The sequence below is a fragment of the Carassius gibelio genome, chromosome B22 (assembly GCF_023724105.1).
Source record: "Carassius gibelio isolate Cgi1373 ecotype wild population from Czech Republic chromosome B22, carGib1.2-hapl.c, whole genome shotgun sequence".
In the NCBI taxonomy this organism is placed as follows: domain Eukaryota; kingdom Metazoa; phylum Chordata; class Actinopteri; order Cypriniformes; family Cyprinidae; genus Carassius; species Carassius gibelio.
In genome coordinates this window covers 11,515,443-11,531,758 of record NC_068417.1, presented here as the reverse complement: position 1 = coordinate 11,531,758, position 16,316 = coordinate 11,515,443, and the positions used below count along the sequence as shown (strand labels likewise).

The 16,316-nt window shown below is 40.2% G+C and overlaps 2 protein-coding genes across 2 annotated transcripts in view; both read right to left on the bottom strand.

Annotated features, from left to right (window-relative positions):
* The window catches only part of LOC127987099 (uncharacterized), a 105,169-nt gene extending 92,910 nt beyond the window's left edge, over nt 1-12,259 (bottom strand). Inside the window, exon 1 of the mRNA XM_052589394.1 lies at nt 11,138-12,259. Coding sequence (XP_052445354.1) covers nt 11,154-12,023 — 870 coding nt within the window. The 5' untranslated portion in view covers nt 12,024-12,259 and the 3' untranslated portion in view covers nt 11,138-11,153. The remainder of the gene's footprint in view (nt 1-11,137) is intronic.
* Nucleotides 1-16,316, bottom strand: part of LOC127988002 (uncharacterized protein DDB_G0271670-like) — a 327,998-nt gene that overhangs the window by 283,879 nt on the left and 27,803 nt on the right. The window lies entirely within an intron of this gene.

The window sequence follows — 16,316 nt, the reverse complement described above, 5'->3', positions numbered from 1 at the left end:
AAACAAACTAATTAACGTTACTACGGTTAAAAATTTAATGATTAGAAAGTTAATACTGTATAGTTTATAGTGATAAATTTCAAATAATTTAAAACAGGTAAGGTTATATTCGATTTTAACAGTTACCGTTACCTTAGACCACCTCTGAGACTGCTTTTGAGCTAATTAACCAAACAGAGCATTTATTTATTAAATTGAAAGAGAAAACCTACAAAAATACAAAACACTACTCCTCTTTGATGGCATTTAACGTTATATCAGTTAAAATCTATGAATAAAAGTAGATTTATAGGACTTACCTTTCCTCCGTGTCCGTCCGCTGGAAGTTGACCGTTACAAAATGACGGGCACGCGCACGTCGCGCACTTCACTCAGAAAGTGACGTGCGCTGCTAGTTTAAGGTTTAAATGTTAATTTGTCCCGTACTCTCTTTCATTAACAAACATTATCACCATTTGCTAAGTAATTTTTTTATTTTATTGTTCTTAAACTGATGGCATATATATATATATATATATATATATATATATATATATATATATATATATATATATATATATATATATATATATATATATAATTATTTTAACATGCTTGATTATTTTTTTTGTATATTTCCCAAAGAATATGCTGTTCAAATGGTATCTTAATAATAATAATAATAATACATCTAGTGCAATAATATTAAAAGTTATCTGAAGACCAGCTGACCACGTCGCTACAATGTCCCCAATGGGACTAACTAGCGACGTCTTTTGAGTACCTGCCCACGACGTTTCTGGGAAGTTAGCCAAGATTTAAAAAAATGGAACTTTACCACGACGTCCTCACAACGTTGCCATAAAGTAATGTCGCGCTGACCAAATGACGACTAACTGGCAACGTCCTCACAACGTTCTGTGTTTGCTGGGTATTTTCTTTCGTCAGGTCTTCGGCAAAACGGATGCCAGCTTCTTTGCACACTGCTGACGACTTGGTTCTCTTCCATACTTCGTCCCGCACCAATCTGCGGGGTAAAAAGAATGATCACCTCTCTCGAACGACCGGTCTCCTTTCTTCCCACCCGATGCACGACATCCACAGCCTCCTCCATATTAGAAGCAAACTCAGGCGTTATCTTGCCCAGAAGTTGAATCACATCCTCTCTTATGCGCTCGTTTGAGTTCTCCTTGAGACCTTTTATGCGAAGACACCATCTCCTCTTGTATCTTTCCTCTTCCAGCACACGAATTTTCAGATCATTATTGACTTCGGATAGATTTTCAATTTGTTTCTCCATCATTTTAATTTTGTCTTTGCATTCTCGTAACTCCTGCGCATTTGTTTGGACGGACTTAGCAACGCAATCATCGCACTGTGCTGCTTCATTTGCGTTAATTCTTCGTGCTGTAAATCTACCTTAGTTCCAAGGGCTTTAATTGCATCCAAAATAGCCGAATTGGGCACCTCGTTTTCCTCACACTCTGTTGGTTTTTTAGCCTTTTTTCCTTTTTGGGGTTTACTCGGTGTGGGTGGATCAGAATCAGTTCCTCTCTCCCTTTTGCTCGAACCTATTGCTATTTCCATTTCGTAACAATGATCTTCCATATCGGCACCACAACTTCGGTATGTGTATTAGCAGGTGGAGGTGGAAAAAAACTTATCAAGCTAAACTAACTTGGGAAATTTTGTGAGAGCACGAAACAACTTGACTACTCAATCCGCCATCTTGCAGCACCCCTTCCAGGAAGTTGGAAACCAGATAACAGCAGCGGTCAGCAGCGGTCACCGGTACGTCCCCGACATGGCACTTAAAATGATGGGAAGCTGTGTGCTCATCCTGTTTGTGTTTCTCGTTGAAGGTAAGAATCAATTTGTTTCTGTAAGCTATTTAACACTTTACTTTTTATGTGACAAAAAATTATGCATTTTCAACTCTGCCCATCAACTTTAAACTTAAAATCTTGCCTTTTATTCAGCGCTATTTTAGACATTAGTATAATACGTGAACACAATGATTTGCTTGTATAAATACACTTTATGGAAGTAATTGTTTTGTATCTTTAGTTTTCCTTTTCTGGAGTGTAGAAATGGTGAATGAAAGTGTCATCTTGTGGAAATTGCAGTAATTTGCAAGAGACAACTTCTCACTTTGAGCACACGAATGCGTGTGTCGTTTATTTCTGAGCAAAAACAGAATAAAAGAATAATGGCGCTGACCGGCGTGTTACGTCATCACGCATTCCGATCATTTAAAGGGACCACGATCCCTGAACAGTTATGCAGAACACAGTGTACAGAACTACACTTAACAATGGTGAATTATGTCTGTAACATTCACTACACACGTCCCCCCAGAATTCACCATATCAGAAAAACCCAGCTGTCAACGGGGGGGTGGGCGTATTAACCGGCCACAGCGACTGCGCTGTACCGGAGTCCGAGGAGACCCCACTGCAGCTGGTGTACCGTCATTACCCGGAAGAGGGGCATGGGGTGTGGGAAGCTCGGGTGAGGTGGGAGCTCCGGGTGGGGGCAGAGCAGGAGGCCGTCCGCGTCGTGGGGGCTGGGCCAGGTCAATGGGCCTGGCCACATCCAAGTGAGCCGGTTTAAGGCGGTCAATAGAGAGTCGCTCCGGTTTACCACCCCTGTCCACCACAAAGTGTTTGTCCCCTGTCTCCAGAACCCGGAATGGGCCCTCGTAGGGTGGGTGTAGTGGTCCTCTGTGGGCATCGTGGCGAATGAAAACATAGTCGGCTGTTTGAAGTCCAGCGGGGATGTGCGACTGAGGGAGGCCGTGACAGGAAGTAGGGACAGGTGCAAAAAACCTTGCATTATCCAGTAGAGTAGACCGCTGGAGAGTGGCAGACCAGGGAACCGTGGTGCTAGGGACAAAATCCCCTGGTACTCGCAGCGGCTGTCCGTAAACAAGCTCCGCGGATGAGGACTGAAGATCCTCCTTCGGTGCAGTCCTGATACCCAGCATCACCCACGGGAGCTTGTCGACCCAGTTGCTGTCTTTGAGGCTGGCACGCAGGGCAGCCTTCATCGATCTATGAAACCGCTCACAGAGTCCGTTAGCCTGCGGGTGATATGCAGTCGTGCGGTGGAGTCTCACTCCGAGGCTCTGTGCGACAGCATCCCAAAGCTCGGACGTGAACTGAGCACCTCGGTCAGAGGAAATGTCCGAAGGGGTGCCGAAACGGGCAATCCAGGTGCCAATAAATGCCCGTGTCATCTCGACAGATGCCCCCGATGTCAGTGGCACAGCCTCAGGCCAGCGGGTGGTCCTGTCAACCATGGTTAACAAATATGTGAAACCTTGAGAGGAGGGCAGAGGACCAACCAGGTCCACGTTTACATGGTCAAAACGCCTCTCAGGAACCGGGAATGTTTCTAACGGGGCTTTAGTGTGGCGGTGTACTTTGGCCCGTTGGCACTCAACACAGGTGTTAGCCCAGTCCCTAACGTCCTTCTTAAGGCCGTGCCACACAAACTTTGCTGAAACAAGCCTCTGTGAAGCTTTCGCACCTGGGTGGGAGAGACCATGGATGGAATCAAAAACTTGACGCCTCCACTCAGAGGGAACGATAGGCCGAGGACTGCCTGTGGAGATGTCACACAGGAGCGTTGTGCCGGCATTGCCAAAAACCACGTCCTTGATCTGCAGCCCTGTAGTCGAGGTTTTCAGATGTTGCACGTCTGGGTCTGTGGTCTGAATCGCGGCCATGCGGTTGTAATCCAAACCAAGATGGACTGCCCCTGCCAGAGCCCGTGATAGGCAATCCGCCACGTGGTTGCTCTTACCAGCAATGTGCTGCAAGTCTGTGGTGAACTCTGAAATGTAAGACAGATGCCGTTGCTGGCGGGCGGACCACGGCTCAGCCACCTTGGCCATGGCAAAAGTCAACGGCTTGTGGTCCACAAAAGCAGTGAAGTGTCGGCCTTCCAGCAGGGAACGAAAGTGTCTAATGGCAAGGTAGATACCCAGCAGCTCCCGATCGAAAGTGCTGTACTTCCGCTCACAAAAGCGCAGCTGACGGCTAAAGAAAGCCAGCGGCTGCCAGGCCCCACCCACCCACTGCTCGTAAACTGCACCGACAGCATAATCAGAGGCATCCGAGGTGATGGCAATGGGGGCTGTAGGAGAAGGATGCGCCAGCATGGTGGCGTTCGCTAATGCTGCTTTAGTGGCATCAAAAGCCTTGACTCTGCTCTCAGTCCAGTCCACAGCGTGTTTGGGTTTACCCCTTAAGGCCTCGTGCAAGGGCCCCATGAGCTGAGCGGCTCGAGGGATGAAGCGGTGGTAAAAATTCACCATGCCGAGGAACTCCTGCAGGGATTTGACAGTGAAAGGGCGTGGGAACTGTATGACTGCCTCCACCTTTGATGGGAGAGGAACTGCCCCGTCCTTAGTGACTCTGTGTCCTAGGAAGTCGATGGTGGAGAGACCGAACTGGCACTTGGCAGGGTTGACAATTAGTCCATGGTGGCTAAGCCGCTCAAAAAGGGTTCGGAGGTGTGCCAGGTGCTGAGACTTGGACGTGCTCGCCACCAGGATGTCATCCAAGTACACAAAAAGGAAAGGCAGGTCCCGCAAAACAGAGTCCATAAGGCGCTGGAAAGATTGGGCGGCGTTTTTAAGGCCGAACGGCATGCGCAGGAACTCAAACAGACCAAACGGCGTGATCACTGCCGTTTTGGGAATGTCCAGTGGGTGTACCGGTACCTGATGGTATCCCCGGACGAGGTCCACCTTGGAAAAAATCACCTTGCCAGCCAGGTGTGCTGAAAAGTCCTGTATGTTCGGGACTGGATATCGGTCAGGTGCCGTTGCCTCATTAAGCCGCCGGTAGTCACCGCACGGGCGCCAGCCGCCGCCAGGTTTGGGGACGATGTGAAGGGGTGATGCCCACGGGCTGTCGGATCGGCGCACTATGCCCAGGCGTTCCATGTTTGCAAACTCAGCCTTTGCAACGGCAAGCTTGGTCGGGTCGAGGCGCCGAGCGCGGGCGTAGACGGGTGGACCAGTAGTGGCGAGATGGTGCTCCACACCGTGCTTCACAATAGATGAAGAGAAAGTGGGCTGAGTGAGGGCTGGGAAACCGGCCAATAGACGTTGAAAATCATCGGAAGCTGAGAGCATGCTAGACAGTCGTATGGAGTCCGCTTCGCTGAGCGTGCATGTATAAGAACAAAATGTGACAGCGTCAATCAGACGGCGGTTCTTTACATCCACCAACAGTCCATGTGCACACAAAAAATCAGCGCCAAGGAGGGGAACGGCAACCTTTGCAGTAACAAAATCCCAACCGAAACGCTGTCCTCCGAAACACAATTCTACATGCCTCGTTCCATATGTGCGGATGGGGCTACCGTTGGCAGCTTCCATAGGGGGGCCGTGACTGTCGGTTACCATGTCCAAACGGGATGCAGGCAGGACGCTCCTTTGTGCTCCCGTGTCGCACAGAAAACGGCGTCCGGAGATGCTATCGCGGATGAAAAGCAGCCTGCCTACGCGGCCGACACTCATGGCTACTACTGAGCGCCGGCCCTGGCATTTCCCGAAACACTGAAACTGCACGGCGGACGGCATTTGTTAGCCTTGGTTCCAAACTTTGCATGGTAGAAACACAATCCTGAGGGCTGTTGGGTGCCAGAAGACTGCTGCCGACGAGAAGTGGTCGCAGCAATGAGTGTGGCGTCGTCCCGCATCACTGAAGAGATGTGCGCGGGAAAAAGCGCGGCCGCAAAATGTCCCTGACCTGCCAGGAAAAATTTATCAGCCTCTTCAGCTAGTCTACGACAGTCGGTGATAGTGGTGTTGGCTAATGCAGCTCTCACTTGGGAAGGCAGCTGACGCAAGAAAAGCTGGATAAAAAGAAAATCAGGTCTGTGTTCGCCCAAAAGATCCAGCATACGGTCCATGAGCTCGGACGGTTTGCTGTCACCCAGTCCTTGAAGTGAGAAAAGCCTGCTGGCTCTCTCAGCGTCTGACAGTTCAAACGTTTTCAACAGGTGGGCTTTAAGTGCCGTATACTTTCCATTTTCGGGAGGATTTGTAAGAAGGCTCACCACTCTGGATGCTGTTGAATTTCCGAGAGCAGACACAACATAGTAATATTTTGTCGTATCCACGGTGATCTCACGCAATGCGAACTGCGCTTCAGTCTGGGCAAACCATGCAGATGCTGACGATTCCCAGAATTCGGGGAGTTTGAGGGTGACAGCGTTCGCGGTCATGATCGCGTTGTGTCTCTGGATACGTCCAGCAGACTAATGTCGGGGTCACCAGTGTGGAAATTGCAGTAATTTGCAAGAGACAACTTCTCACTTTGAGCACACGAATGCGTGTGTCGTTTATTTCTGAGCAAAAACAGAATAAAAGAATAATGGCGCTGACCGGCGTGTTACGTCATCACGCATTCCGATCATTTAAAGGGACCACGATCCCTGAACAGTTATGCAGAACACAGTGTACAGAACTACACTTAACAATGGTGAATTATGTCTGTAACATTCACTACAATCTAATCTTTAAAATGCTTGTGATCACGTATTTCTAAACCTGTAATTTCATAATGATCATTGTTTAAAATGTAACATGTATGTAAATGAATGTGGTATAATTGTTCATTTGACCAATGACCAATCAAAAAAGGGGAAACGGCACATTTCAAGTTTTTTTCTCTGAAGTTTGCATTGCCTGCAACTCAAGAAGTAGTAAAGATATTTGAATTAGTGATGTGTCGTTCTTGAACGATTCGTTCATTTTGAACGAATCTTTAATGTGACTCGGGAAGAACGAGTCGTCTCGGGGAGTGATTCGTTCAGTCGCGCATGCGCATTATTCTATGGGTTCTGTTCTAGTAGTAGTAATTCACCTGTCAGTCAATGCAGCATGAGCCGGAAAGAGAATTGATTAGTTCATAGTTCGGGTCTATCGGGTTTTTGACTCGTTCCTCAATCACGTGACAGCCCAATACGCTAATCCCAATGCAGCATGAGCCGGAAAGAGAATTGATTAGTTTTGTTGTTGTTTTTTTTTTTTTTTTTTTTTTTTTTTCTTCAAAATTTTATTATGAACAATGCACAGGACAATAGGTACAGAGAACACTACAACTACTGTGCAACCTGCACAACAAAAAAAAAAGAAATGTACAGACCAGAGGATAATAACATATTAATTTATAGAAGGGGAAAATTAAAATATATTCAGTTCCTTCAGGAGATGAAATGTTCTTGTAGCCTTCATATTTTGCATGTTTTCTATTGTTTTGTAATATGTTTTAAAGTCCAGATGAAATACATTAAAGCTAGGTAGTGAATTAGACCATTTACATTTGTGAATATGGTATTTTCCGAAGATAATAAACAGTTGAATAACAAAAATTAAATTTTTGGACAAACCACATAAATAAAAGTATAACATGACATCAAAAATATTGATTCTGATGTTTACATTCAATTTTGTGATTATAAATTCTTCCAAATCAGACCAAAATTTTTTTGTGTACATACAGTGATAAAATAAATGAAAAATAGTCTCCCTATTTGATTGGCAAAAGACACAAGACTCTTCTATGTTTATTTTAAATCTTCTTAGCGTATCTTTAACAGGATAAATTTGATGTAAAATTTTAAATGAAACTTCTTTTATTTTATTATTAATACAATATTTATAAATAATAGTATTTGCCTTTTCCCAATTTAAATCACCCATGGTTGAAAACCAAAAAAACTTTGCAGCAGGTGGAACTGAACATGAAATTTGATTTCTAATATACTTATTGGTGTATGCTTTCTTTGTAATGTCTGTATCTCCAATAAAAATTCTATTAACTTCAGCACTAATATCTGTAAATGATATGTGTTTTAGTATTTGAAGTGAACCTGTAGGGACTGCATCAAATACAACTGCGTATTCTTTTGGTGTCACTGGGAAGTTAAAGTTTTGAAGAAATTCTGAATATGACATGAGTAAACCATCTTTGTTCAATAACTGTCCTACCAACAGAATTCCTCTATCAAACCATGGCTGAAAAAACAGAGACTTCTTTTTATAAAGAATTTCTTTATTATTCCAAATAAAGTATCTATGTGGACTAAAGTTGTGTTTATAGATCATTATCCAAGATAGAAGGGCTTGTTTGTGGAAGTCAGCTAATTTCAAGGGAATTTTATCAATAGAAAAATTACATTTCAGTAGAAAATTTATGCCACCAAGAGTATTAAACAGAAATGATGGAAAAGCGTTCCAGATGCTGTCAGGGCTTTTCAAGAATTCTATAATCCATTTAATTTTAAAAGTATTATTTATAGTATGAAAATCCAGCACTTCCAAACCACCTTGGTCTCTACATCCTGTGATAACATCTTTTTTTAGATAATGGGGTTTTTTCCTCCAGATATAATCATACAGTATTTTATCCAATTCTTTAATTGTATTTTTTGGGATATCCAGCGATAAGGCAACATATACAGAGCGTGATATACCTTCTGCCTTTGATAATAAGACCCTGCCAAATAGAGACAAGTCTCTCATTAACCATGAATTTAGTTTAGATTGTATTTTTTTAACAATTGGATCAAAATTTAATTTATGACGTTCCTCTTTATTTTTACAAATTACAATTCCAAGAAATGTCACTTTTTCATTAATTGGTATTCCATCAAAACTGGCCAGATTGCAATTTTTCAGGGGGAACAAAACTGATTTATTAATGTTCATTACCAATCCTGATACATCACTAAATTTTTTTATACTATTTACTGCAGTCCCAATTTGGTTTCGGTCACTTAAAAAGATGGCTGTGTCATCTGCAAGTTGGCATATTTTAAACTTTTTACCAACAGCATTAATTCCTGAAAAGGGAGACATTTTTATGTGTGTAGCCATTGTTTGAGCAACTAAGAGAAACAAAAATGGAGACACCGGGCAGCCTTGTCTAATACCACGTGATATACTAAATCTTTCTGATGTGCCTGTTTTCAGTTTAACAGAACTAGAACATCCATTATATAAGGTTTGAATTGCCTTATGAAAATATTTACCAAAACCAAAAAAGGAAATAGATTTTAATATAAAGTTATGCTCGATGGTGTCAAAAGCTTTAAAAAAGTCAATGAATAGTATGAAGCTATCATTCGGAAGGAGGTCACTGTAATCTATCATGTCTAAAATTAAACGTATGTTATTGCTTATGTGTCTTTTGGGCATAAAGCCAGATTGTTCTTCATCTATAATTTGATTCAGGCTATGTTTAAGTCTTTTTGCAAAAATTAAAGCAAATAACTTTGCATCATTGTTAAGTAAACTAATGGGTCTCCAGTTTTCAATGTGTAATTTATTCTTATTTGGTTTAGGAATTAAAGTAATCACGCCCTGTTTCATAGTCGGAGGAAGTTCACCTTTTTCAATGGCTTCTTCAAACACAGACAGCAGGAAAGGAGAGAGTTTATCATTAAATAGTTTATAAAATTCTCCCGTCAAGCCATCATTCCCGGGAGTTTTATTGTCTTTTAAAAGTTTAACACATTCCACCAGTTCAGGTAAGGAAATTCTTCCATCACAAATCTCTCTAAATTCTTCATTTATTTTCTTAGCATTTGTTGAGATGTTATTTAAAAAAGAATCTATGCCAGAACCTGTGGAAGCAGATGAGTATAAATCCTTATAAAAGCTAGAAACATGTTTTGAGATTAATTTATGATTATAGGTTATACTTCCATTGACTGACAAATTACTTATTGTATTATATTCAGCATTTCTCCTTTCTAATCCAAAAAAGTACTTTGTATTTTTCTCTCCTTTTTCAATCCATTTACATCTGGATCTCACAAAGGCACCTTTAGTTTTTTCTATGTATATATCGTCTAGTTTACTTTGTAATAAAATCAGATTTTCTTTCTCATGTTCATTAAGATTACCGTTAGATTTTATTTGTAAATTTAATATTGCTTTAATGACTTGTGATTCATTTTCTCTTTTTTGCTTTGCTAAATACTTCCCTTTTTTAATAGCCATCTTGCGAATTTCAAATTTTGTTAGTTCCCAATTTTGTCCATAGTTACCAGAATTACAGGCTTGTTTCCAAAATTTTTCAATGATCCTACTAATTTCTAGTTTAAAATCTAAGTTGTTAAGTAATGAGTTGTTAAGTTTCCAGTAACTGGAAGTATTATTCTGAGAAAAACAATTGCTCAAGTAAATTTTAATAAGTATAAGTTTATGGTCAGTTAATATGGCTGGTTCTATCATCACATCTTTGACCTTATCTTCAAGGTCATTGGAAATGAGCCAAAAATCTATGCGTGACTGCAAAGACAGACTTCTATTGCTCCAAGTATACATTCTCTGTGATTTGTTCCTTTCACACCAAATATCCATAAGTCCTAGACGCAAACATGTATTTCTAAGTTCACAATTTATGTTTGCAGGTTTTGGAGGCCATCTATCCAAGTTATCATCAAAAACTGTATTAAAATCACCTCCCCATAAGACCTTAGCTTCTGAAAATTTTAAATTAAGTTGACAAATTCTTGCCTCCACATTTTTAAAGAGAGTCTGATTTCTAATTTTGTCATTGGTGGCATAAATATTAACCATTATAAATTGTTTCTGTTCCAATTCACATACTAAAATAATTAATCTTCCTGAAACGTCTTTTTCACTATGTAGAATTTGCCCCTTAAAGTTTCCTTTTAAAATAGCCACGCCTGCTGATCGATTATCTCCATTCGAAAACCATATTTCACTCCCCCATTGGTTCTTCCAAAAAGATTCATCTGCTGCACATGCATGAGTTTCTTGAGTAAAATAAAAGTCTGCATTTTTAGCTCTGCAGTACAAAGTAAATCTACAAGTACAAGTAAATCTCTTAAACCTCTGGCATTGACAGAACAAACATAAAGAGACATCCAGAAAAAAAAGACAAAAGTACTTGTTTAACTTAAGTGTTTTCTATAGGTTTCTTGCATAACTAAATTGAACTTTTGCATAAACCATCCTATTTTCACATTTGGGTTAAATAGACATATTACACTCTGGAATTATTTATCAAACTCTAAAGTCCCCGTAAAGATTTTCTTTATCACGACAAAAGATAAAGCTGAAAAACTTTATAAACAAAATGTAAACATTTTCAAAACGAACTACCTGTTATAGACTACATCTAAGTTGGACGTATTTCTCTGCCATCGATGAACGCTCTTGCCCCGCTGAAATAAGCGGCTTTGCCTTCTTTTCTGGCTTGGTCCACCGCGGGCCACAATCGACTCCTTGCTTCCTTGTCTGCGGCTGTGAGATCCTCCTTGAAGTGTAAGCCTCGAGTTTGCAGAAAGGGACTCTGCCTGGCGTGTTTCCAAATGAGATCCCTCGCCGTTCTTGAAATAAATCTGATGATGATCGGCCGTGGATTCCCCCGCTGATCCTCCGCGGCTCTGAGTCGGCCGAGTCGGTGTACGATGTCCACCGCCGCCGTCACTTCGTTCCTCTGCTCCTCTGGGACCACAGCTCTGCAGATCTCCTTCACTCTCTCCTTCACCTTTTCCGAGGAGTTTTCAGCCACCCCATGAAGTCGCAGGCACCACCTACGGCTGTATCGTTCCTGGTCGTTCATCCGCTGTTCCAGTTCTGCAGCTTTTTTCTTCATTTCCATATTTTCTTTTTTCAGACTTTCATTTTCATTTTTCAGACCCATAACATCAGAATGAATCGAGTTTAAACTTTCGCAGATGCTCTCAATTTCTTTGGAGTTGTTCTTTATCATTATTTCCAGGTGGTCAGCTCGGTTATTGATTTTTTCTGAAAGAATCTGAATAATGTTGTTCTGGACTTCCATTAAGCTTGGCTCTGAAGCCGCGGCTGGGTCGACATTTTTTGTTTTTTTCGGTGCAGGGGTCTTACTTGGTGTACTAGGAGAAGATTCACATCTTCCTCCAACTTTACAGGCGTATGAATGAGTTTCCTCAATTTTTCGCTTTTCTTTAGTGTGGTCCACTTCCATCCCTTCCAGCGCAGACATCTGCTTTTTGACCGACATTTTGCTAGCAGACCTTTTGCAAGCTAATTTTTCAGAATTGTTCGACGACAGCGATAAAGTTCTGTTTTGTATGTTCAAATCGTCTTTCTATGTTATTGTAACGAATCCATAAATTATTCAATTTATAATTGGGGGAAAATATGCACTACATACATAATTTTTGCAAGAAAACACGTTGCCGTACCTCCACTCAAGAAAAACGCCTTATCACTACGCCATCTTGGCGCCACTCCCCAGAATTGATTAGTTCATAGTTCGAGTATATCGGGTTTTTGACTCGTTCCTCAATCACGTGACAGCCCAATACGTTAAACCCAATGCAATATGAGCCGGAAAGAGAATTGATTAGTTCATCTCATGAGTCTTCGGGTCGAGTCGTTCCTTAATCACGTGACAGACCCATACGCTAAAACCATAGACACTGACAGTAAAAGAATGCAGATAATTGAATAGTTCATCTTTCGGTTCTTCGGGTTTTTCGTTCTTTTGTACTGTGATGTGACAACATTGGCTAGAGTAATTAGTTAATTTACAACTTTCCTTACAAAATGGGTGCGTAGTACTTATTTATTATTAGTATTATTTACTCTTACAGTAACGTGATGCATTTCTGGTTTCAAATTGTTGTTTTTAATTTCTGTCATGGTGGTACTTTTCCATAACACTGAATGTGGAAATAAAGAGTTGGTTATGCTTAAAATGTTGATCTTTTTTTTCTGTCTGTTTGTTTGTTTTTGTTTAGTTGTGCAGTTATTAAATCAGATTGTCTGTGTAAACCATACTTTTGTAACATATGACACTTTATAAACATTAAAAACACTGTACATACTTTTGAATAGTTGTTTATTGTTTATTACAGAAAAGCTTTGTAACAAAGAGGACAACTATTCCAAAATAAATTAAAATAATAAAAATGTAAATAATTAAAAATGAAATTAAAATTAAAAGATAATAAAGCCACAGGGTCTAATAACCTTAACAAATGAACTTTAAAAGTACAATATAAAAAAAGAAAAACTAAATATTGCACAACAAGCTATTCCCAAAATAATTTTAAGCCATTTGAATAAAAAATAAATGAAAATTAAGAGATACTAAAGCTACGGAGCCTTATAACAGTAACAAATTACCTTTTAAAATCACAACAACAAAAATATTGCACAACAAGCTAGTCTTTTTCTAAATAAATAAAAATAAATAAGCTTTAAAATAAATAACACACTGTGGCTATATTTTTAGGACTTGCTTCAAGGCATGTTTACATTATTAAAAAAAAAAAAACAAGCTCCCTGACCTTGGATGGGCTGAGTCTGTGAGTTCTTCTATCTGAGATAATCTGCCCAGTTTTAGAAAAAAAAAATTCAGATGGCACGGATGTGGCCACAATGCAAAGTCTTGTCTTTGTGACTTCAGAAAGGCTTGTGTATACTGGTGAACATCTCCTCCACCAGGCCAGAGGGTCTGATGTGCGGGGTAAGAGTGGCTCTGCAAGGTTGGCCATCATAGCATCTGAGGTCTTAGAAGAGGTAGCAGAAGGCCTCAAACTTGCTACCCTCTCGTCAAAGTCTTCCCAAAACATGGCCCCTGCACTGGCAGTGAACCAGGATCTGAAACTCCTCACTCTGAGCTGGGTTAAAACTGTTAAAACTGTTAAAGCTGAAGTTATCATAACCTTAATGTCTTAAACTAACATTAATAATTCAAATTCAAAATGTTATTTGCTTTTAATGTATGTCATTATGTCCTTTTTTGAGAAATCTTCTTATACATATATTACACCAATATGTCAAGTCTGCCTAGGAGAAGCAATTATTATACCAGCAAACTCAAAATTGGAGTAAAAATGAACAAACTAGTCTATAAATACTTTTTATTGTAAGCTTGGATTATTATATTATTATATAGCCTAGTGTTTATAGACAGTCAAGAAGACAAATTAATCAATTTTATTTATAACAGGGTTTTATTTATTTATAAAATAATAACAAACCACAGATCCTCAACAAACAGTAACAAAAACACAGTGACAGAAATGTCAGAAATAGCGTATGGGGCTGTCACGTGATTAAGGAACGAGTCAAACTCGACCCGAAAGACTCGTGAGATGAACTAATCAATTCTCTTTCCGGCTTGAGACCGCGTTAGTTTTGCGTATGGGGCTGTCACGTGATTAAGGAATGACTTAAACCCGAAGACTTCTTGTCAGATAAGAGGTGAGATGAGCTAATCACAGACTGAAGACCCAGGTAAAGAATGAGTATTTTTTTCTTTATCTCATAGCATTTTAGTTTTGTATTGTTTGTAGTGTGATCAACGTTTGCGTAAGTACTAGATGTGTTGGAGAGGTAGCACTTAATATTTTAATAACATTTTGCTAAAATGAACGAAATGAACGAAATGACTCGAAAAAAGATTTGTTCATTTTGCTGAACGAGACTCAAAAGTCAGAGTCGGTAAAATGATCCGAACTTCCCATCACTAATTTGAATGGCCTTAGCTATAGACAAATCCGGAAGTACCGAAACACGGAAGTAAAGCAGCGCCGCCATTACTGCGTGCCTTGCTGCTAAGGAAGTAGCAGAAGTAGCGTGTTGGTCCCGTAGGCAGCTGTAGCAGATGTTAGCTGTTCGAAAAGTTATTTTTTAGTTTTTTTTAGTACGTATGCTGTCCAGTGATGCCGAGAAGAGCGTGTTGTGTGGTTGGCTGAGTGAAAAGCATGAGAGCGTGTGAAAAGCGTAAATTGCGTGTGTCTCACATTTTATTGCATATGTATTAGTTGTTTGAAGAGTAAAAAAAATCCATGGGTCTTAATGCAATTACAATCGGCAAGTCGGTCGGACTAAAAGGGGAAAAAACAATTAATTGGGTCAGTCCTAAATTGCAGGGTCGGTCGCGTTATGGCATACAAGAATATTTTTAAGGATGGCCTAATAGTTATTTGAAACTCGTGATGCTTGTGAACATATTAACAACACAGCTAGTAATGACAGTGTTCGGTTTTATTGTTGTCATCAATTAATACACTTCTTAATTACATTACATATTTTTACATTATTACATTATGTTGTCAATGAGAATTACCTTTATCAGTAAGTTTTGGCCACTGCCTGACATCATCTACCCAATGTTCCCTTTCACCAGACATTTTCTTTAATGAGCAGGATCCCCTTTCATTGAAATGTCATTAGAGGGCACCGGCAAGTGTCACACCGTCACACTTCGCAGGCACGCAGTAATGGCGGCAGGCAAGACAGCGGTGCCCATAGAGCTCACGGCGGATTTGTGTATAGGTCTTAAAAACTTTCCAGATTACTTTTCTTTTAAAGATGAATGTCTGAAGAACATATAATGTTGAAATTAGAGATGCATCTCGTTTCTTTCTGTCAAGACAACTGCATTTAAAAATACTTGAGTGCCATTAATGTTATTTTTCTAAAGTTTGCATGCAAGTGCATTTAAAGTTCAAGCTTTAAATGTGTTTTTATTTATTTAAATTAATTTAGAATTCCCCCCAAATTCAAGATATGGAGGCAAAAAAAATAAATATGTATGACTGCCTATAATCAGATTTTTCTATATATATATATATATATATTAGGGTTGTGCCGATAGACGATAGAATCGTGTATCGATGATAGTCAGAGATCGACGATAGCAGATGTCTCTGTCATAGTCAAGATGATATTAGGCTCATTCTCCAATTAATGTATTAAATGATAATAATAATAACTCGTATTATTGTTATTAGGTGGCCTATTATAATTCTGCTGTCAAACTGCCCAGTTATTTCACTTCATCACCGCATTTCACACACACACACGTGCGTGCGTGCAAAAGAGGATTAGAGCCTGTAGTCGCTGAAGTTGTAACGCTTTGACTCGGATAACTCGTTAAATCCATGAAATGAAAGAGATATAAAACGAGGAGTTGGTGTCCCACACATTTAATGGTTGGTACACGGCAACGCGCTCTTTCAAACATGAGAGATTAACTCTTCCCAGCAAGCAATTTTGCGTCTAATAGACGTCTAATAGCCGTCTAAACACAGCCGAGACGTCTAGGCTAAATCGAGGCTAATTTTGGGCTGTCAGTGAAAATCTAATAGACGTCTAAACATACCCCAAGAATAGACAGCTATTAAATGACTACATATATACGTCTAATAGACGTCTAAACATACCCCAAGAATAGACAATCAGACAGCTATTGAACGACTATGTTTATACGTCCAATAGACATCTAACCATAGCCCAAGAATAGACTAGTCATCAATTAGACCGCTAAATGACTACA